Source organism: Phascolarctos cinereus, unplaced genomic scaffold (assembly GCF_003287225.1).
Source record: "Phascolarctos cinereus isolate Bilbo 61053 unplaced genomic scaffold, phaCin_HiC Scaffold_4;HRSCAF=312, whole genome shotgun sequence".
NCBI lineage: Eukaryota > Metazoa > Chordata > Mammalia > Diprotodontia > Phascolarctidae > Phascolarctos > Phascolarctos cinereus.
The window spans coordinates 720,894,585-720,917,752 of NW_027555847.1; the positions used below are offsets into that span (position 1 = coordinate 720,894,585).

Below are 23,168 nucleotides of genomic sequence, written 5' to 3' on the forward strand. Positions count from 1 at the left end.
CCCAGCCTCCCAACCTCGGAGTCATCTTGTACTCATCACTTTCTCTCATCCCCCATAACCATGCTGCTGCCAAGGCCTGTCCATTTCACCTTTGGGACATTGCTCAAATGAACCCTCATCCCTCTTCTGACACTGTTCCCACTCTGTGCAGGCCCTCATCACCTCACACCTGGACTATTGCAATGGCTACTGGAAGGTCTGTTGCTGCAAGTCTCTCCCCACCCTAGTACATCCTGTACTGGCCCCAAAGTCATTTTTCCCATCACACAGGTCTGACCAAGTTCCAACCCGCCCCCCCCCAACTCAATCAACTATAGTGACTCCGTATCACTCTAGGATCAAATACAAAAAAGCCCTTCCTATCCTGCCCCTCCTTCATTTCCAGTCTCCTTATACTTTCCCCATCCTACCCTACTCTTTGCTCCAGTGACACCCACCTCCTGGCTCTTCTTCCCCTTTCACTGGCCTCCCTCATGCCTGGAACACTCTCCCTCCTCATCTGCTTTCCTGGTTTACCTCAGGTGCCAGTTAAAACCCTACCATCTGTAGGAAGCCTTTGCCAACCCCTCCATTCTAGAGCCCTCCCTCTGTTGGTGATTTCCTGTTTGTCCTTCTATAGCTCATTGGTACATAGTTGTTTGCATGTTGTTGGATTTTGAGCTCCTCAAGGTCAAGGATTGTCTTTCTTTTTATCCCCAGTGACTGGCACATAGTAGGTGCTCAATACATATTTACTGATTGAAAGCAGAACATTGCAAGCCGGGGTGGAGAGGAACCTTAAAACTAGGTGTACCCTGATAGACCTACCACAGCTCCCTTCTCATATCTATGTCTCCCATCCTGGCCAGAGCTTGTGGGGAACATGAGTGTCCCTCTGTGGCTACTTTGTTCCCTCCTTGAACATTGCCCTTATCTGGAAATTTTGAAGTTATCCTTCTGGAGTTACATTCAACCTCAGGATTTAGGCCAGGTCATAGAATGCTAGAGATCTGTCATCCATCAGTCACTCCAACTCCATTTTACAGATGAGAAGACTGAGACCCAGAGAGTGAAGGCTTCCAGGTCACATGATAATTTAGGAGCAGATTCAGAGCTTTTGCCCAGGTTCATAGGACTCATTGAGTCTGGAGCCAAAAGGAACCTTCAAGAGCATGAGGTCATAGAATAACGATGTTATATCTAGAAGGGTCCTTGGAGGCCATCTAGTGCATTCCTCTCATTTTTCATATGAGGAAAGTGAAACACGAGAGTGGTTGTGACCTGCCCAGGACTTCACGCCTAGTAGGTGTCACAGCTAGGCCTTCACACGAGTCTTCAGATTCCATGTTTATTTCTACCACAACATGTCCAAATGCCTCTTCTATAAGTGGGGAAATGGAGACTCAGAGAGAAGAAATCACTTGCCCCAGATAGTAGTGATTCAAACCTATGTCCTCTGCCTCCAAATCTGGGGCTCTCAGTCTCAGACACTTGCAATCTGTGTGACCCTGGGTAAGTCACTTAACCTATGTTTTCCTCAGTTTCATCATCTGTAAAATGGGATTAATAATAGCATCTACCTCCCAGGGTTGTTGTGAGGATCAAATGAAATGATACTTGTAAAGCACTTAGCACATTGCCTGGCACGTAGAAATCACCACATACATATACTTACACATATATGTTCACTATTATTAGTGCACTGCCCTGCTGGTTTCATTCCTCCTAGCCCTGTACTTTCCCCACTGCTCTACAATGCCCCTTGATTCCATTTAATAGAATTCCAGGACTTCTGAGTTAAAAGGGAACTCAGAAGCCCTCTAGGCCAACCTAAGAATCCCTGTCCTGGTAAAACGTCCCCAGCAAATGATCATCCAGCCTTTGCCGGAAGACCTCCACTGACGGGGAAACCCCTTCATCCCGAGGCAGTCCATTCCTTTCATTGCTTTTCAAAAAAGTTGTATTGCTTTCTTCAAGTCCATTTGTGCCCTTCATCCCTCCCTGCCCCAAAGAATCATCTCCAAGAAATAAAAATAGAAGGAAAAAATTCAGAACAAAACATCTACCAGGACTGAAGGTGTATGCAATGTTCCACACTCATAATATCCCAGCCGCAAAGAAGTGAGAGAAGTGCATTTTGTCATTTCTTTCCCAGGACCAAACATGGTCATTCTAATCACTTAGCTGTCAGTTTCAGATTCTTCCCTCATGCCCCATGTCCATTGTTGTATTCGTTGTATAAATTACTGTCCTCCCTCTACTTACTTCACTCTGCATCAGTTCGTATCAGTTCTCTTATGCTTCATGCTTTTTCATATGCAGCATTTTTTATGGTACAGTAATATTCTATTCATTCATGTACTGAAATTTGATTAGTCATTCTCCAATCAATGGGCATAGCCTTTGTTTTGAGTTCTTTATTGTCACAGGAAGTTCCACTGAATATACCAGTGTCCATGGGACCTATCTTTCTGTCTTTGAACTCCTTGAAGTATATGCTTAATTGTGGGACCTCTGCCACTTCTACTTTCTGGGCCTCAGTTTATCTATCTGCAAAATGAGGGAGTTGTACCAGATAATATCAGTAGAGGTAGAAAAGCATGAAGTAAAGAACTCCCTCTGTGAAGGTTAATTGTTAATTAGTTAAGGATTCTGTGCTTTGACTGTACAGGCAAGCAATGACTGAACCTGAGCTCCTGCTAGAAAACGTGGTTATTGGGGAAAGTCAAACACATTTTCATTTACTATTGGCACAGATGATTTCCCCAGAGACAGAAGATTCCATTCAAAACAAGTGATTAGCTCTGGGAATAGTCAGGAAAATGTGCTGCTAATTATTGGACTTGTTCATTATTCTTCACTGCTGCCAATATTGGGTACCTTTGTACCTTTGGCTACCTGTATGTGTTTTGATCGACCAATTAAGCGGTTAGGTCTCCTGACTTTCATGTGCTGGTTTCATTTATAGATTGTTCATCCTGGTTCTAATTGGCATCAGCATTGCCTGGGTCCCTATTGTGCAGTCGGCTCAGAGTGGGCAGCTCTTTGACTATATCCAGTCGATCACCAGTTACCTGGGACCACCCATTGGTGCAGTTTTCCTGCTTGCCGTTTTCTGCAAGAGAGTCAATGAGCCGGTGTGTATAAGCTTTGGAGAAATGTTATTATACTCAGAAATTTAGAACCTCTTCCCCTGAAGCTGAATCTTTCTCTATGCCAGTGGGCTCTGTTTGTCAAAGCTGTGACCTTCCCCAGAAGTCTTAGCTATAGGCAGCAGTGTGGGACTGAGAGGCAGGATTCTTAGAGATGTAAGTGAACCAATTAAAATCAGGGACTGGGCATCGTGTAAGGAAAGGCTCACAGACCTGAGCTCCTGTCTTGGTTCTTTATTTTATTTTTTATTTGTTTAATAGCTATGTGATCTTGACTAAAGTCCCTTTTCTCTCGACCTCAGTTTCCTCATCTGCAAAATCAGGGTGTTGGACAAAATTGTCCCTGAGGTCTCCTTCAGTTCTAAAATTCAATGATCCTATGAGTCCTTTGTATCCTTTCACCCAAATGCCCAAATGAGTGCCCTGCCCTCAGTTTGCACTCAACAAATACCCTAAAGCCAATTTTCATAACCCTTAGCGATCTTCTAAGAGCCAATTTCTCAGCTTGATGTAAGAAAAAAAAACTTTCTAAAAATTACATGTACCAAAAAGTCAAATGGGCTACTTTGGGAGAGAGTGGAATTCTCATCAGAATGTTTCAAGCAAAGGCTGGACCATTCTTCATCAGGGATATGCTGGGAGGGATTCTCGCTCAGCTAGTTTCCTCTAGCTCTGAGATTCTGTGATGACAAATCATATATAAATGAGGTAAGCATAAAGTTAGGGAGGTTGGATGATTTATCTAGGGTGACTTAGCTAGTTAGTTTCAGAGTTAGCACTTGAGACTGGGTCTTCTTCACCCTAGAACACAATCACACCCATAAGTTCCCTCACAGAAGCATAAGACATACTGTATTTCTTTTCTCTCAAAGAATTTTCCAGTTCATTAAGGAGACAAGACTTAAATATAAATCACAAAGATGAAGTAGGTAATGTAGTGCCATTATTTCCATTTTAGAGATGAGGAAATCAAAGCCCAGAGTGATTCCACGACTTAACTGAAATCAGAATTCAAATCTCAATCTTTTGACTTCAAATCTAGTGCTTTATCCATGACATCAAGCCACCTCCTTAACCTTGGAAACATGGCTGCCCAGGAAAAGTGTCTGCCTTCACAGTTAACATACCTTCTCTGTCCCTCTTTTGCAGGGTGCCTTTTGGGGGTTGATTATGGGATTCCTGATTGGACTGGCTCGAATGATTACAGAGTTTGCCTATGGAACGGGCAGCTGTACGGAGCCTAGCAACTGTCCCACGATAATCTGTGGTGTTCATTACCTCTACTTTGCCATTATCCTGTTTGTAATATCTGTCATCGTCATTTTAGCCGTCTCTCTCTTGACTAAGCCCATTCCAGATGTGCATGTAAGTATTCTCGCTTTTGCAGGCATCTGCCATTGATAGTTGCCCTCTTGTTTCTTGTTTTGCTTCTACTCTACAAAGATCTATGGAATCCACAAGAAACCCACAATTTTACTGTCAGATCCCCGAAGTTATTGATGAATAACCATAGCATCAGCTTCCTGATTGTGAAACTTCAGCTACACTTACAGTGTCAGTGGGTGTCCTGATTGGTCACGATCCTGGGCCAGCCCAGTTCTGCTTGATTTTTAAAAATAAGTTTTATTGATGTCTTTGGTTTTTATATCACCTAAATATCCCTCTTGTATCACTCCCTCTCCCCTCCCAGAAAGCCATTCAATATATCCAAGGAATTTTTAAGGAAAAAAAGAAAGAAGAAGGAGAGGAAAAAAATCTGCCAAACCAATCAACACTTTGGAAAATCTGACCACATGTGTACTGTTATGCTCCCTTACATCTTACATTCGTGTAAAGGTGTAGGGGATGTCTTCCCATCTCTCTTCTTTGGGGCCAGGCTTGTTCTTTGTGGTTTGGCAAACATTCATTTTTGTTCTATTGAGCTTTTAAAGGAATGGGCAGGCGTAGGGGATTAATGGCCTTCATCGTCGGAGGGAGTGCCTACATTATCAGTTCCCACGACTTCTGGAGAGTTGGAGCAGGGCCCTAAACACAGGCAGCCTGATTCTTCACCCTGGCTTAATTCAATTCAATTCAATAAATACTGATTAAATACATCAGTGCAAGGCACTGCACTAGGAACTAGGGATATAGAAACAAAAACTAAACAGTTCTTGTCCCTGAAGGGTTCACATTCTGCAGGTAATACACTATATGTACACAGCTCAGTAAATACAATTTCAGGAGATAGAAGACATTAAGAAAACACCTAGGCTTTCCAGAGCACCGTGAGGTTGGTGAGGCAGAGTCTCACATCAAACAATGCAGTTAATCAGGTCTCTGAAAAACCTTTCCACAGATTCAGCCCTTCACAAAAAATCGACTCCAACCCAAGACTACTCAAGTATGGTACCAAGCCTTGGAGCGGGTCAGTTAGGAGGTGTAGTGAATGGCGTTCTTGACTTGGTGTCCGACATTTCTTAACTACGTGACCCTGGGGAAATTATTTAACCTCTTTTAATCCTCAGTTTCTTCATCTGCAAAATGGTGATGATAATGATACCTACCTCCCAGAGTTGTTGTGAGGATCAAATGAGATAATATATGTAGAGCATTTTGTAAACCTTAAAGTACTATATAATTATTATTATTAATGTCATCTCCAGGATAAAGACATGCAGACACACTCTCTCTTGCCTGACTCCTTTCCCGCCAGTTAGCGTACCAGAGGAGAGCCATCATGGGCACTTCAGGAAAACTCTCTTTGAGGAAACCCAGCTAATGTGGCGGTGCCCTCCTCAAACCAGTAAGGCTGGCCCTGGTCTTACTTTTGCTGTACAAACAGTACGAATTTTTTTTAAAGGCACGGGAATTGGCTGGCCTATCTAGACGAACCTTCACTTTTGCAGTGTATCCGTCGCCACAACTTCCAAGTTGCCCTGGTTCTGCAGCCCCAGCTCTGCTGTCTTTCCCTCCAAACCCCCAGGCTTTGTAGTGCCTGAGCCAACTGTCTTCCCTAGCCATGGTGCTGACCCCTTGTGGAGCAACAGGGCTAACATAGTGAAACTGTGAGACAGCACTAGCTGAGAGGGCTGGCAGAGTCAGTGTCCTATGTTATTTCATATTCCCCAGAGGCTCCTGATTGATCACCTACACCATGTCCTTCAAAGCTTCTTCTCCACAAGAAAGAACCCCAAAATGATAACTGCTTAACTATGAGAGTTGTCCAAAAGGGGATGACTATGGTTAGTACTCAGAATAAGGGACATTTTATAGTACTTTACACTCATTTGAGGCTTACAGATACACTGTGAGATAAATGGCCCAGGAATTCTTTTTCCTATTTTACAGATGAACAGACCAAGCCTCAGAGAGATAAACTGACCTATCTTTAGTTATACAACTAGTTGGTTAATTAATATTGGAGGCAGGACTTGATCTCAGGTTTTTTCTGACTCCAAGTTCAGGACTTTTTCTTTGATATTACTTGGTTTCTCAATGAGTGACCAACAGATACATTCATGGAATGAGTGGAAAGTTCTACCTCTTCTTTTAATTGATAATAAAAAAGCCAAATAGACAAGCAAGGAAACATAATTAATTATACATATATGTGTGTATGTGTGTGTGTGTGTATGTGTATATGTGTGTGCACACACACACACACACATACATACATATACACATACATATATCTGTATATATTACCTGAAATCAAAACAACCCTGAACAGTGATTGGGCTTTATTTAACTTCATTCTGTTGTACGTTAATCTTTATAAAAGGAAGGTCATACACTCTAAGTTTAGTCTGCTAATACCAACAGCTAACATTTATATAGCAATTTAAGGTTTGCAAAGAACTATACAGACACATGTACACGTATGTATATACTTATAATCTCATTTGACAACCTTGGGAGAGAGATGATCATATTATCTATATTTTACAGATGAGGGAACTCAGGCTAAATTTTGTCGCTATTTGATATCGCCTTTGTTTACATAGTTATGGTCAGTTTGTATAGTATATACAGTAGATCTGCTTTCTTCATTTTGCATCACTTCCTACAACACTTCTGATATTTCCTTGAATTTGTTATATATGTTATTCATTGTGGAGCAATGCTGGTCCATTTTATTCACATAGCACGATTGACTCAGATATCCCCCAGTTGCTGGGGATATAGTTTGTGTCCAACTTTTTGCCATTACAAATAGTGCTGCTATGAGTATTTTTGTGCTGTTATTGCTCAGTTGTTTTCATTTGTGATACTGGAGTGCTCTGCCATTTCCTTCTCTAGCTCATTTTTACAGGTGAGGAACAACAGGGTTAAGTAACCTGCCCAGGATCTCACAGCTAGTAAGTGTCTGAGGCTGGATTTGAACTTGGGAAGATTGGTCTTTTTGATTTCAGGCCTGGTCCTCTATCCACTGCACCACCAAGCTTCCCTGAATACTTTTGTACAGATAAATAGTTCCTTCTTGTCATTAATTTCCTTGCGAGTAGAAATCTAGCAGTGGGATCACTGCACCAAAGTGTAAGAACAATATTGTAACTTTTTGGGTATAATTTCTTTTTTTCTTTTTTAATTGGACCTGTGATTCATTGGCCTAGGGAACTTTCAGTGAGGAAACTCCACTTACCGATGTAGATGGACACCTGCTTTGTAAATTACAGTCTTAGAGAGTTTTCTACAGTTCCTGAGAAGTTAAACAACTTTCCAGGGTTACCCTGGTAGTGTGTGTCTGAGACAGGACTTGAAACTGAGTCTTCCTGAGGTCATCTCTCTATCCATTGTGTCATGCTGCCTCCCTACATTGCTTTCTAAACATGGCTGGATCAATTCACAGTCAACAGTGAATCTGTGTGCCTGATTTCCCAGTTTAGCCAGCACTAAATTCCCCCCCTGGACCAAAGATCTCTCCTTCACTGGGATCTTATATATCCCTTATAAGAATCACAGGTAATCCAACCGCTATGCCCTCAGCTGTGTAGCCAGCAGTATTGTTTGTTTTCCTTTGCTAATCTGCTTCTGTTTTTCCTGCCCCCTCAGCTTTACCGCCTGTGTTGGAGTTTGAGGAACAGCAAGGAAGAGCGTATTGATCTGGATGCAAGTGATGAGAAGGAAGTCCCAGATGATCCCGAAGACAAGTTGGAAATAGGTGAGTCAGGACTCTAGTTCTTTTTATAGATCTCAAACTGTTTCTCCCTACAGTGATAGTAAGACCACATTTTCTGTGTGGTTCAGCCTGGATTGGAGTGTGGGGCCAGAATCACAGCAAGAGGTAGAATTAAAACCATTTTGCTAAAGCTATGCAGTCAGAGCCTTTCCCACTTCCCTTATAATTTGTTAGTTAAGAAGAGGGACCTGGATTCTAGCCCCCTTGACTGATGCATATTCTGCCTTTGACTTTCTGTATGTTCCTGCTAAAGTTATTTCTCATCTACTTGCCTCAGTTTTCTCCTCTGTAAAATGAGTTTGTATAATATAGTCTCTTAGTGTCTCAGAAAGAACCTTGGACTTGTAGTTGGAGGAGTGAACATGAACTTATTACTTTTGTGACTTCATCTCTCTGGACTTTAGCTTCCTCATCTGTAAAATTGGGGCAGCTAGGTGGCACAATGGATAGAGCACTGGCCCTGAAGTCAGGAGGACCTGAGTTCAAATCTGGCCTCAGACCAAACACTTGACACTTACTAGCTGTGTGACCCTGGGCAAGTCACTTAATCCCAACTGCAAAAAAAAAAAAATCAAACAATAGGGGCAGCTAGGTGGCGCAGTGGATAGAGGACCGGCCCTGGATTCAGGAGGACCTGAGTTCAAAATATCCGGCCTCAGACACATAACACTTACTAGCTGTGTGACCCTGGGCAAGTCACTTAACCCCAATTGCCTAACCAAAAAAAAAAAAAAGAGTCGTTCCTCATCTGTAAAATTAATTGGGGTGGGTGGGGGGGACACTAAATGATCTAAGGTTCCTTTCAATGCTGAAACCTATGAGCTTATAGTCATTCCCTCGTAAATTTCAGACAAAATCGGTTCTGAATGCCAGAGCATGCTCTGATGTATTCAGGAGCTGTCCACAGTTCTGAAACCAGGCATCTGGTTCTCCATAACAGGCTAGTGTATGTATGTATGTATAAGCCTTCAGCAATTCTTAGTAATAAAAGAGCCTTTCAGCTGCTCTGCTTGCTTACATGGCTACTGATAAACATCCTCAGAATGGAGGGGAGGGAAGAAAGTCACTGCGTTTAGGCCCCCTCTGATGAGTCACTAGATCACCCCTCAATCTGTGGGCCAGAAGCTCCAGAAGCTGCTGCCTCCCTGTGGTTGTGCCAGGACTGGGGCCAGACTGAGCATTTCTCTCACCATGTGAAAGACCTTTCCTACTGACCTTCTACATTGTCTTTGGTATTTGCGGGTTGAGAAGTCTGGAAAACTGCCACAGCTCACCTTGATTTAATACCGTGAGGATTGCTCCAGGTTCCCTGAGGCCTGGTCTTTGCCTGTGCAGCCTGTGTGGCTCACGCTGAACTGCGCTTCTCTCCCAACCCAGCACAATAGATCTTTCCAATCAACCTCCACTTTGTCTTTGCCTGGAAATTGGTTTCACTCTGTCTTTTTGTGGGTTCTGCTGCTTGAGAATTTGTTTAGAGCCATTTTTATGGGTATTTGGAGGGGTTTAGGGGAGAGGTCACTGCTTTTACTCCACCATCTTGACTTCATGTGTTCTTTACAATGGCCCCATGAGGTAGGCAGGAAAATGAATATATTACTAATTTTCCAGATGAGTAAAAGGAGGCTCGCTGAGAGGGAGAAGTTTGCCTAGTTTATTAGTGAGAGATTAGACCCTAGAAGTCTAGTCTCTTGATTCTGCTGCAGGACTGACTCAGTTCTGTGGGCATGAGTCACCTTCATCCTCTTTGGATAAGCAGAGTGTAGACAAGGAGGCCCAAAGGAGTGAATCTGATTCTTGAGGTAGCAAGACCAAGTCTGTTGATTGGGGACAAGTTCAGACCTAGAAACACCTTATTCTCTTAATGAGATATCATTGGATGATCAGACCCAAAGTTGAATAGTAAGTTATCACTGTTGCTGCACCTATAGATTAACTCTTTGTATCCTAGTGCATTTGTCAGGAACACCTGTCTGAATTATGATCAGGTGACTTGGAGATTGCATTTGCAGGGAATCCATCCACGTATGCATGCATTCACCCCTTCAACATGAATTTATTAAGTACATACCCTGTATCAGGCATCAGAAATTCGACAAAGACAAAAAAAAGCCAGTTCCTGCCATCAAGGAGTTTACATCCTATGGAGGAGAGGGACTAATAACAAAATAGCTAGCATTTATATAGTGCTTTAACACTTTACATATGCCATTTCATCCTCACAACAACCCTGTGAGATAGGTGTGTTATTATCCTTATTTTTTATACAAGGAAAACAGGCTGAGAGAGGTTAAGTGGCTTACTCAGGTTACACAGCTAACAATATAAATACAGTCTAATTTAAGGAGCCAGAAATGAGTGATTAGTATCACAAGTGAACGTACACATGTATTTTAGAAAGGGTTTTAAAAACTCAACTTTTTCTTGTTATAAATTCATCACCTGTAGTCCCCTGTAGACTATACTCCCCTAGACTGCTCCAGGAGACCACTGGTTTGGTTTCAGAACCATGGACAGCTTCCTGACCACCTTCAAACATTCTCCAGGATTTACAGCCAATTTTGCCAACGTTTCACAAAGTAATTGAAGGGGGCCTTTGGGACTCACTAGTTTGGGAGAATCTCTCCACACCCAGCCACCCTCATTTTCTCCATCTTGGAAGTAACTTTCAGAGCTTATACTCCATTATAATAGCCTTTGAGAGTCCAGGGTCACCCAGTGTACTACAGGAGAAATGTGGAGGAATAAAGAAGTCATCAGCAATAACTTCTATAGAAGAATTAGTAGCAGCAGAGGGCATAAAGGGCCAACCTTGGCATCAGGACAAATTACGTTCAAGCCTTTCCTCTGTCTCGTGCTAGTGATGTAACCCTTGGCAAGGTACTTAACATGTCAGTGTCCGGGGCAATTTTCTGAGACCCTAAGTTGCAGGACAGGTTGCAAATATTTATTGGTAGAGGGCATTAACTCACTGGGTGTTTATTACACAAATAAAATCATGCATCTGGAAACAAAGAGAAAAAGCCCTAACGCGAAATTCTTTATGGCTACAAATATCATGTCACATGAGTGCTTGAATTGGAGTCAAGAGAACTGGTTTCAAATGCTGTCTCTCCCTTTTATTTGCTGTGTCACTATGGGCAAGTTTCGCCTCAGTTCCCTCATTTGAAAAATGGAAACGATAGTATCTACTTCACTGGTTACTGTTAGCACAGAGCGAAAAAAACATGTAAAGCACATTAAAAGCCTTAAGTCTTGAAAGAAATATTGGCTCTCATTATTACCACTATTTTTCTCATTACAACAAATGTAACTATCATTACCCATATTGATGCCCAAGGATCCTGGCCCAAAGACTCAGGCTCTTTCCACTCTTCTTTGTTGAACTACTGACTGCTGGCAGGTTGGACACCTTGCTGAAAATATTCTAAATCATTTCCATTTCTGTAAACAAGTGTGAAGAAAGTCATCCTTGGGACAGCTGGTAACCCAAAACGAAGTTGTCCTCTTAATAGAAGACTGCCTATCTCTTTGCTATTTTCATGTTCCCCCACCTCCTCAGTTCCACAATTCTCTTGTGTTTTTTAGACACAGAAGCCCCTCAAGAGAATAAAAGCTGCTTCAGGAAGACCTATGACATATTCTGTGGACTGGAAGAGCAGAAGGGGCCCAAGCTGACCAAGGAGGAGGAGGCTGCCCTCAAGATGAAGATGACAGACACATCAGAGAAGCCCTTGTGGAGAACTATTGTCAACATCAATGGCATCATCCTCTTGTCTGTGGCCGTCTTCTGCCATGCTTACTTTGCATAGATTCAGCTGGCCCTCTGCTACAAACTAGGTTCCTGAAGGCTAGTCTCTCATCTTTTTTCCACCACTGGATTCCATGCTTCATTGTGATGGGAGAGGGGGAAACAGGAATACAGTCATAAATTAAAACTAAGAATATGAGTGTACATTTGTGTAATTAGAGCCTATAGAAATGAAAATAATTTTCTCATTGTTAAATTATATTTGAAGCAAAGTGCAGAAGGGTGTATATACAAAAGCCCCCTTAAAGCAAGGGGGCAAGGCCACATTAGCTTTCCTGGGGATTCAATCCAATGCAATTTAATGGAACCAACATTTATCAAGCATCTACCATTGTGCTAGGTGTGGGGAAGATGCGGATCAAGATGAAGCACTCTCTGAGGATGTGTAGACCTAGAGAGTGTGGTTCCCATGTTATCAGCGCATTCTGGCTTCATGTAGTTTTGTTGTGGAAACCCTGATTTGGAAGAATGAAGTCACTAGCATTGTTGTGGTCATTCTGGCTGTTGATTCCTTTTCTCCAGAGATCTACTCATGGCGTCCTATCCTTTAGCTCAGGCCCTAGGAATAGGAGAAAGCATGTGTTATAACTAGCAGAAGAGCTTGGATAGTTGGTGATCCTGAGACTCAGAATCGAGAGGCGTAGGTTGTCGTCCTGGTTCTATACTGACTTTCTAGGTTACCCTGAGTAAGTTCCTTCCCCCCTCTGAGCCTCAATTTCCCCATCTGTAAAATGAGAGCATTGGACTGGTTACTTTCCAAGGACAGTCCTAACAATTAGAGCTATCCCAACAGGGAATGGGCTACCTAGGGAATCGATGAGTCGCTCCTCCTTGGAGATATTCAAGCAAGGAAGAGACAGTCACTTATTAGCCGTATTATTATGGAGATCCCCTTCCCATGTGGATTGAACTAGGTGGCTGTTGAGGCCTCTTCCACCTCTCCAATTCTCTGATTCTTTGACTGGATGGTCTCTGAAGGTTCGTTCCATTTCTAACCCAAGATACAGTCTGGTACAAAGGAAAGAGCAGGACTTAGATCCCACCTCTGGCCCTGCCTGGCTATGTGACCCTCCTTTCTTTCTGTTTCCTTTTATTTGTCATGAAGCCACCTTTTTTGCTTGCCACATGTTCTGGAAGGAGTGTACATCTGTTGTCCACGAAATAAAATGTTTTTGACCATTTTTGAGCCTGGTTCACTGAGTGCATCAACAAAATGCGTAAGGGAACTGGAGACTTTATCACAGGAATCCCTTTTAAGAGAAGAGTAAGTATGTTAAGTGTTGGAAAGAGAATCAGGAAGACCCTTGTTTGAATTCTGTCTCTGACACTTAGTAGGTGTGTGAACATAAGCAAATCATTTAACCTTAATAAATGTCAGTTCTCTTTTCTCCAAAATGGGTATAATAATACCCCTTATGCCTTTCTGTGGGTGAGAAGGTCAAAAATAGTATGTGTGAGTGAAAGTCAATTTCAACTGCAGGAGCTCCCCATATGTCAGGTGTATATTCTCATTTCATTATCCTGAAGCAGAATTCCCTTCGAGATCTCTTTCCCACAATATGAAGAAACAGAAGCATTTTGGCTCATCTTAGTATTCATCCCAAGTCACAGCTCATTCCTGGCTTAAGGACTGGGAGCAAGAGAAAAACAGAATCCCAGAGATCCTTAGGTATCTTCCTGGGATAATCTCTCAATAGACTATGAGCTCCTAAAATGATGGCTTCCAACTCAGCTCTTCTTATAGACCTAGTCTGGCTCAGCTTGAAGAATGATGAACTGGGGAGTTTACACAGTGGCTACATTGGTGGAAATGAGAAGGGAACAACACATTCTTCACAGTGACTGCCTCACCATAGGTGCCTAATAAATGGTTGATGTTGATTGATTCTTGGAATCCATTAGTCAGAAGGTAGAATAACATTCATCTGATTCATAAACATTTATCAAAATTCTAAATATTTTGGCATATTTCCCTGCAAATTTTAAAATATGAATTTCATATAATGAAGTATGTCTGTGTTTGGCAAATGAGAGCAGGAAAAGACTTATTGGACCACAGCACAGTGTGATCAGTAGTTTACAACCAATTGCTTGGTTATTCTGTGGATTTTCTTCTATTTAGCAATCAGTTTTTACCTCTGTATGTAGGAGAGGGGTGTTCCTTTCTACACCAGTACTTGCTTTACATTAGCAGGACAGGTGAGACCACACACGAGGTGGTGGTGGTGGTCGTTGTGGAGATGTATTTGCAACTATGGCTTCCTCTGTCTCTTTGCCAAGGTAGCAGCGCTGGGAGAACAACTTAGGGTGTAATGTCTGGATATGCCACCAGATGGTGCTCAGAGCTTTGGTTGTTTCAATTCCCTTCAGTTCAGTTTTCGTGCGTAAAGGAGACAGAATACTCTCAGTCCTGAGTTCTCCTTTTAGTCTTGTTACATGTACAGATGGGTCCTGCAGCCCTCAGTGCCTCATCTCAGATTTATCTACTCTAGTCTAAGGGTATGAAGATTCCCAATAGTCAATGGCTATTTTCATCACAATGGCTAAGCCCCTATCCCATTTTATAGTCTCATTTCTGTCCCAATTTCTGGTGGACCTAGAAGATTAGAGAGGGTTTCTTTCCAGTACTATTGTTCACAGTTCCCCCACTGGTATACTTCTTTCTGAAATTATTAGTTGCAAATGAATTTAATTTTCTATTAATTCTAGCATTATATTTGCTCATTCTTCATAGCTTTTAGAAAGGAATATTTACTAAGGTGATGTATTAGAAGCAGTTAGCACCAAACACCTGCCTTTGTTAATTCTGTGATAAACCCTCCCATCTGTACATAAGAAGTCCAAGCTCAAACTTAGAAAGTACATGTGGAAAAAAACGTAATTCACAACTCCTGGTTGCTAAAAACATTTTTTTCTCCCCTTTGTAGGAGTGTTCAAGAAATTTCCCTCAGTCACGGTGTAATTCCTTTTCTGTGCTCCTTTTGGAGCTGTGAATACATTTCTCTGCATCATATACAAGTGCTGTTGTTCAGGGAGGAAGGGGGATGATGTTAGGAAGCTGATAGGACATCCAAAATTCTCTGGATTCTTTGAATCTCTAACAAAGTGGGTAGAGAAAGAGATCTAAGCTGGGGCCAAAGCCAAGGCTTCTCCTTCCCTCACACCCCCTAAATGATCCCTCTTTGGTGTTTTACTGGAATGCCACAATTGCTCTAATCTCTGGAATAATGCAGTTCCTAAGACTTTTCAAATTTAAGCAAACGTGTTTGATTGAGTGATTGAGATTTATTCTCACCTGTTGAGGTGTCAGGGCATTGAATGAATGAGTGGGCTGTGGTTGCTAGATTGATTCACACAATTTATCCTACCTTTACAATATATTGGAGTAAGTTTGACTTAATGTAAAAAAGGTGTAAGATAAAAATGTAAATTAGAAATCCCAAGAAATTGACAATCCATTGCTCCCAGTGTGGTCTGAAATCTCAACTTTCCAGACAACTCACTGTTTCTGGGGAAAACAGTCAACATCTTCTCTTTTGAGTGCAGACATCTGGTCAGTCCTAGTAAGGTATCACATCCCAATTCCCCAGACATTCTCTGAGTTTTGCTGTTTTTCCTGACATGTTCAAAGACCATATAGTGAAAGGATAGCACCTTAAACATTTTGGTGTCAAAAATAAAGGGTATGTGGCAGTCTCTGCATGGATTTTACTGCTTTATCCACTTTAGTCATGGCAACACAAAATAGAACTTTATTGATTGAATATGGGAGGGAAGAGGGAAGAGTTGAGGATGACTCCTAGGTTGGAAACCTGGGTGACTGGGAGGGTGGTGGTACTTTCAACAGTAACAGGGAAGAGGTATGGCTTTGGGGGAAAGACAGTGAATTCTATTCTGGACATGTTGAATTTAAGGTATTGTTGGGATGGCTAAGCTGAGATGCTCAGGAAACAGTTGATGATGTGGAAGAGATGTGGGCTGGGTGCATTGATTTGGAAGCCATCTGCATAGATATGGATAGAGAGAGACAGACAGACAGAGAATCATGAAAGACCAAGACACACATAGAGTAAGAAACACAGACACGCAGATGCAAAAAGACACAGAGACACACAGACATACATACAAAGAGAGAAAGGGTCACAGCCAGAAGTTTAGCCAAGTCTGAGGTATAGAGACCTGGCATTCTTTAGGAGAAGAATGGGAATTATGATAATGGAGACTTTGAAGAGCCAGTCAAATAGGGAGGAAAAGGACCAGGAGAAAGAAATATTGCAGAAACCAAGGGAGGAAGGAAGTGGTCAACTGTGCCAAACATAAAGAGTTCAAAAAGGATGAGGGCTGAGGAAAGAGCATTGGATTTTACAATTGAGAAATTATTGGCAACTTGAGTGAGAACAATTCAGTGTAGTTGTGTGGTCAGAAACTGGAATGCAAGATGCTGAAAAGTCAGATGAGGAGATTGAGGCACAGAGTGCAGATGGATTTTTCTAGGAGTTCAGTTATAAAAGGGAGGAGTGGCAGTCCAAGTGGACAATAACTTGAAGAGATGGAAGGGTCAATGGAAGGTCTTTTTTTAAGAAAAGGATGAATAATTGTGTATATTTGTAGGCAATTGATAGGTAACCAGTGGTACAGAGAGAGTGAAAGCATACCATTGAAACCTTCAAGAAATTCAAATATACTTTAGAGAAAATCAAGAGGAGGCCAAAGACTTAGGGGTATGGAATTAAAAAAAAACCAACGCTACTGCCTATGCTTTGTTTTAAGGAACACCAAATTGTGCTCTACAAGGTAAGTAAAAAGCAAGGAATGGTGAAAATTTCCTAATGCGATTAACAAAACTCAGCATATTTCACAAACATGTTTATCTTTTTATACATCTACACTCTACAGATAACAAGGAAGTTTACATGAAATTAAACTATGAAAAACTATAAATTGAGACACATGATCTAGTTCTATTATAGGTCACTATTCTAGAGTATCATGCATGCTACCCACTATTTATGGAGATAATAAATCATGCTAAAATTATGTAGTACAGGCACCAAAAACCAAAGTAAATACTTACAATACCCAGCAGGTGGCAGCAGAGACTTCTCTAAGACAACATTTGTACTAGGCAGAGGGCTTCCTCAGGAGATAGAGAATTGTAGAATCTCTGTGTGGGAAGAGGTTTCAGAGGCTATGTAGTCCTACCTGCACTTGATCCAGAATCCTTTTTCTAACACACCTCCAGATGGTTATCTTGTTTTTCCTTGAAGATGAGAGAAGATGAAAGGAATGAACATTTATTAAGTGTCTACTATGTACCAGGTACTTGGCTAAAGGCTTTACAAATAGAGGTCTAGGGAGGGAAAGGCTTGCCACATTTAGTGGCAGCACATTTCATTCTGAGACACCGCCAATTGTTAGAAAGTTTTTCCTTATGAAGATCTTCAATCTATCTCTCTGTAATTCTCCCCACCCCCTGAGTGGAACCTCTGGAGCCAAGTAGAATGAAAATAATACATCTTCCACTTGTAAAACAAGGAGGTTACACTAGATGATTTCTGAAGTCACTTCCAACTCTAGATATTAGACCCCATAATCCCTCTCTAAACCTCAGTTTCCTCATATGTAAAAAGAGAGGTTGGGCTAGATGGTTTTTGAGGTCCATTCTAGATCTTTTTCTATGCATGACTCTATGACTCCATCACTTGATAAGCTTGGTCAATATTTCAATATTTAAAATTTAAAAATTGTCACATCATCCCCCAAGTCTTCTTTTCTATGAGCTAATATCCCCATTTCCACCACTGATACCTGGTTGTCCTACTGCAAACATCACCAGCTTATCAATGTCTTCCTAAAATCTGGGGCCCAAGATTGAGCATATCCCTAACTACCCAAAGTGGTCTGACCAGGGCAGAGTCCAATAGGACCACTGCCTCCTTGGTTCTGGACACTTTGATAACCAAAGGTAACCTAACCTCTCAGTTTTTTGGTTGTTTTATTGAACTACCTCTGCCTATTGGGCTTGTAGTCTATTAACTCTCCCTTTCCTGGGCTTCCCAACCCCTGCCCCCATCTTTTGTCTCCTGAAAACTCTTGTCTAACCGTGTCTCACTCATCTCCTACTTGTGAAATTGATTTTTTAAACAGATGCCTTTTCTCTACTGCTGGACTCCCTTTTAAATTGAATAGAGATAAAATTTTGTAAGATTTAACTTAATGTTCTAGTCTTTTGGAATAATTTTGTCTGCTGACACTATTGTTGAGTGTTGACACTCCCATCTTTGTGTAATCTGCACCAAAGTAATAGATAAAATCATTAAATAGTACAGGGAACAGAGATACTCTGACCTTCCAGTTCCTTAATCTACTCAGCACTCATGACCAACTTTATTCTTCCACATTTTATACAGAGATGACCACCTCCTTGATCTTGTCAACACCTACAAGTGTTCCATTTCATTGTTTAAGAATTCTGAAATTACTTATCAGATAGGGGTCAGACGTTATCAGGGGAACCACCATTAAGTGGGTGTGGGTCCCTGTCCCTGTCCCCTGATGAAATTACAAGATGTAAAAGTCAGGTAACAGTAAATATAAAGGGTGCTCCCCTTTAAGACTTGTGGATGTCAGATTTTCAACTTGTAAAAAACATGAATCTTTTAGAGTTTGAGTGTATTATTTTGCACCATGGAAAGGATGTGAGGGCCTGAATGGCATATCCTGAATGATCTCTTTCCAGATGGTAAAAAGTGTGAATCACTGAATAGCCTTGCCTCAGTCAAACTGAGATCTTTTAAAGACCTTAGCTTGAAAAGGTCAAAGTTCTACACTGCATCCTGGGTCATCTCCAGTTGTCCTGATATATCTGGCCACTGGACCCAGGTGTCTCTGGAGGTGAAAGTGAGGCTGGTGACTTTGCACAGCCCTCCCTCACTTAAGTCCAGTTCACTTGCATGTCATGGCATCACCTCCCTGATGTCATGGTCCTCTTTGAGAACAAAGGACAAAAAGCAGTAGCAAAATGTGTAAAACAGGGAATGGCTCATTAATAGGTTTTAAGAAAACATAAAAAATATTTATGCTCCATCACTCCATTTAGGAGTTTACCCAGCAATTTGGTGGAACTGTAAGAAACCTGGTCACTAACTGATGAAGGATCAGTCATACCTCTGCTGACCTTTAAAAAACTAGTTATCTAGCTGCACAGTCAATCACTAAAGGAATCATCTCTGGCAGTTGAAGGAGTAATCTCTTGAAGCTGAGAAGAGAGCCAGCTGAGGAGAAAGAGCCCAGCTCTTGTGAAAGAATTCCACTTTGCTATTTCCCTTGTGATGGGGAGGGAGGGAGGAAAAAGGAAGAGATTTCTATTTTCATGTGTAGTTGGGTTTTTTTGATTTGTTGCTTTTCTTAGTTTTTTTTTTTAGTTCACAGAATCACTGATTTTTGAGAGTGGGAAGGATTATCTAGTCCAACCCATACATGAACAGAATCATCACTATACCATATTTGACAAGTGATTGTCCAGTTTCTGCTTGAAACCCTTGAAAGAGGAGGAATCTACCACCTCTCTAGATATCTCAAATTACTAATTTGTTCTTTCTCTTTTTGTTGATGAAAGTATTTATAGAAATTAAATTTCCCCTAAGGACTGCTTTAGCTTCATCCCAAAAGTCTTGGTTGGTTGTCTCAATGTTGTAATTTGTTTTTGATGAAATTATTTGTCATTTTTACGATTTGCTCTTTGGCCAACACATTCTTTAAGATTGTATTATTTAGTCTCCATTTAAGTTGGAATCCTTTGTTCAAATTCTCCTTATTTCATTGAAATTTTTGTCAGTTTGTGATCAACCAAAGCCATGTTTAATAGTATTTGCACATTTTATGTTTAATAATATTCATGAATTTTTATACTCTAGCTTGTGGTGCCATTTAAATCTTGGAAATTGTATAATTCTTTTTATTCCCATTTAGTAATCAACAAGTTCTATCATATCTAACTTGTCTAAAATTCTATCCAGGCTCTTCTTTGGTCCACATCTTTTCATTCAATTTGTCTAGGTCTGAAAGGGCAGCATTGAAGTTCATAACCATTATAGTTTTATGGTCCATTTCTTCCAGTAGTTTGATTAGCTTTTGCTTTAAATATTTCATCTTATGTTGATGAACTATCATGGTGTGGAGGTGACTTTTGGTTCTGTTCTGGTGAATATAAACTCTGGAAGGTATTGCTATACTGGAAAAATTTAAGAGTATGGCCCTGGAAAGGGATTTGGTTTGTTTTACAAGGATCAGTCTGGATACCTATAGTAAGGACCATCACTAGTGAGCTAACATTTGATGATGACTTTTTTTCGATATGGCAATCCAAGGAATTTAGATGCCATGCCGTTCAGCAAATATATAAAGGAGTGAAATTATTTTTATCTATAGTACCTTTTAACATAATGTAGCCTCCCTTCTAATATCTTTTACCCATATTTATTTTTGTTGTTGCCTTATCTGAGGTGAGTGTTTGTTGTAAAAAAAAATGTTGGGTTCTGCTTTCAAGTAATTTCCATTTTATGAGGGAGTTTATACCATTCACATGGTTATGCTTATTAGTTATGTTTTTCATTCCATCATATTCTCTTATAATTTTTCCTCTCTGTCCATTGCACTGTCTTTAAAAAAGAAAAGAACATAATAAAAGAAGGGAAATGAAATCAACATTACTAATGTATAACTGCAGTGGTCTGATCTTATACCTCCTGCCCCTTGTGTCTTCACCTAGCTCAGGCCCAGATTACTGATTCTGACCTGTTCCTAAATCTCCTTTTAATGTTACTCCTTTGTTATTTCATGACCATAGCTAGAATTAGTTTTGCTTATTCTCTTCCTAATTCTCCCTTTCCTCTTAAACTTCTCCCTCCTCTCTCTTCATTCTTGTCTATTTTCTTGTTGAATTTAATGTATTTCTACTCAGAGCTCTTAGAGTGAGTGCATGTGTATGTATGTATGTATGTACGTGTATTCAACCCTCACTTAACTGGTTAACATAAGAATGAGGTTCATGTTTGTATATCCCTTGTCTGGCACACTCCAATTATGAGAACTAATAAGTTTCTCTCTCTTCTGCCTCCTTTGTTCCTTTCTTTCTCTCTCTTTTCTTTCTTATCCAAATCAATAAAATAGAACAAAACAACATTTAGGCCCCATGTTTGGTTTTTTGCTCCTTCCATGGCCATTATAGATAGTTAGGTCCTGAGGGGATGCTAGTATCTTCTTCCCCAATAGAATGTAATTATTTCATCATCACTTAACTGTCTCTCAGTTGCTTAAATACCTTTACATTTCTAGGTTTCTCTAGACTCCTGTTTTTGCATTTAAAAGCTTCTACCCAGCTCTGGTCTTTTTGTTAGAGATGTTTGAAAGTCCTTTACTTAATTAAAGGTTCATTTTTGCTCCTATAGCTTAGTTTTAGTTTTTCAGGTCAAGTTATTATTGGCTATATTGATTCTCTTGGACTTTGCTGTCATGATTTAGAATGATTGCTTTCTGACCTTGGACCTTCTCTTAACTCCTAGGATCTTCTCACCCTGGAATTTACCTCCACCATCATCACAAACTCCCTTTCTCAATGGTGAGTTGCTTTTGTAGTTTTCATTTTGAGGACAAGCCCATGCTTATTGCCCCCTCACTATGACTCTCCCAAACTTCAGCACCATACCCCTTCTCCTGAACTTTCTTCCCTGATCCTTAAACTTCCTTTCATGTGTTGTCCATTGGAATGTAAGCTTCTTGAGGACAGATACTGTCTTTTTTTTCTTCTGTTATATTCTCAGTACTTAGGATAGTTCCTGGAATAAGGGCTTAACAAATACTTGTTGTCCAGCTATAAACTTTCATCTTTTGCTTTTTGGAATACCATATTCCAACATTTTCTCTCATTCAAAATGGTTGCAGCATAGTCTTGTGTCATCCAAACTGGTTCCACAGCTCTGTAGACCATCAGTTTGGTAGGCAGTCTAATACCTCTTTTTTCTCACATTTTGCCTTCCCAAACTCAACTAGCTCTGGCAATGCATGTGTCAGCCTCATCATCTATATGGGAATCCTTGGAAAGCATACTGCCAAGGTAAGTGAACTTATCCACAGTATTCAAAATTTCTCCATTTGCTGTAACTGATGATTCAGTGGTTGATGGTATGGTGCAGGCTGATGGAGCACCTGTGTTTTCTTGGTGTTAATTGTTAGGTCCAAATTAGCACAAGCAGCAGAGAATAGATCATATATTGTTGTATCTCAGCCTCAGAGTCTGCACTGAGTGCACAATCATCTGCAAACAAAAAATCATGCGCCAACTCTCCCTCTACTTTAGTTTTGGCTTGTAGCTTTTTCAATTTGAAGAATTTACCATCAGTGTGGTAGCTTACCTTGGTGCTTTGTGTTTGTTGTCACTGAAGACATCTGACAATATTGTTGAAAACATCATACTAAAAAGCCTGGGAGCAAGCACACAGTGTTGCTTCACTCCACTGGTGTCTGGGAAAGCACAAGAGCATTGTCCAGTTTTCAGAACCCGGGCAAGCATGCTGTCAGGAAATTGACATATGATACTGATGAACTTATCAGGGCAACCAAATTTTGATAGAATTTTCCAGTAGTAGTAGTAGTAGTGGTAGTAGCAGTAGCAGCAGCAGCAGTCATTATCATAGTTGTGATAGTTGTAGTAGTCATAGCAACAGCAGCTAGCATTTATTTAGCCCTTTGAGGTTTGCAAAGCACTTTATAAATATTATTTTATTCTATTCTCACAACAGCTTTGGGAGGGAAGTTCCCTTATTATCTCCGTCTTCAAGATGAGGAAGCTGAGGTTGATTGAGATTAGTTAATTTGCCTTTGGCCACATGAAGATGAGGATAGGCTGGTAAATGTTTAACAACTTGCTCTCTGAAAAAAACAACTTGATCACGACACATTTTTCAGTTTGGTCTCCGTTCTTAACATTTCCGACATCATTTTCTCAAGCATAGACAATCCAGAAAACAATAAATCTAGCCCTGACTTGTAGTATTTGTAAATTTCTGAG

At 40.8% G+C, this 23,168-nt stretch overlaps 1 protein-coding gene across 2 annotated transcripts in view; it reads left to right on the forward strand.

Annotated features, from left to right (window-relative positions):
• SLC5A1 (solute carrier family 5 member 1) overlaps window positions 1-13,281 on the forward strand; it is a 69,506-nt gene extending 56,225 nt beyond the window's left edge. For both annotated transcript variants that reach the window (XM_020996699.2, XM_020996698.2), the window contains 4 exons: window positions 2,948-3,116; window positions 4,281-4,496; window positions 8,166-8,274; window positions 11,878-13,281. In XM_020996699.2, coding sequence (XP_020852358.1) covers window positions 2,948-3,116; window positions 4,281-4,496; window positions 8,166-8,274; window positions 11,878-12,101 — 718 coding nt within the window. In that variant the 3' untranslated portion in view covers window positions 12,102-13,281. The remainder of the gene's footprint in view (window positions 1-2,947; window positions 3,117-4,280; window positions 4,497-8,165; window positions 8,275-11,877) is intronic.
• Window positions 13,282-23,168: the final 9,887 nt, after the last annotated feature.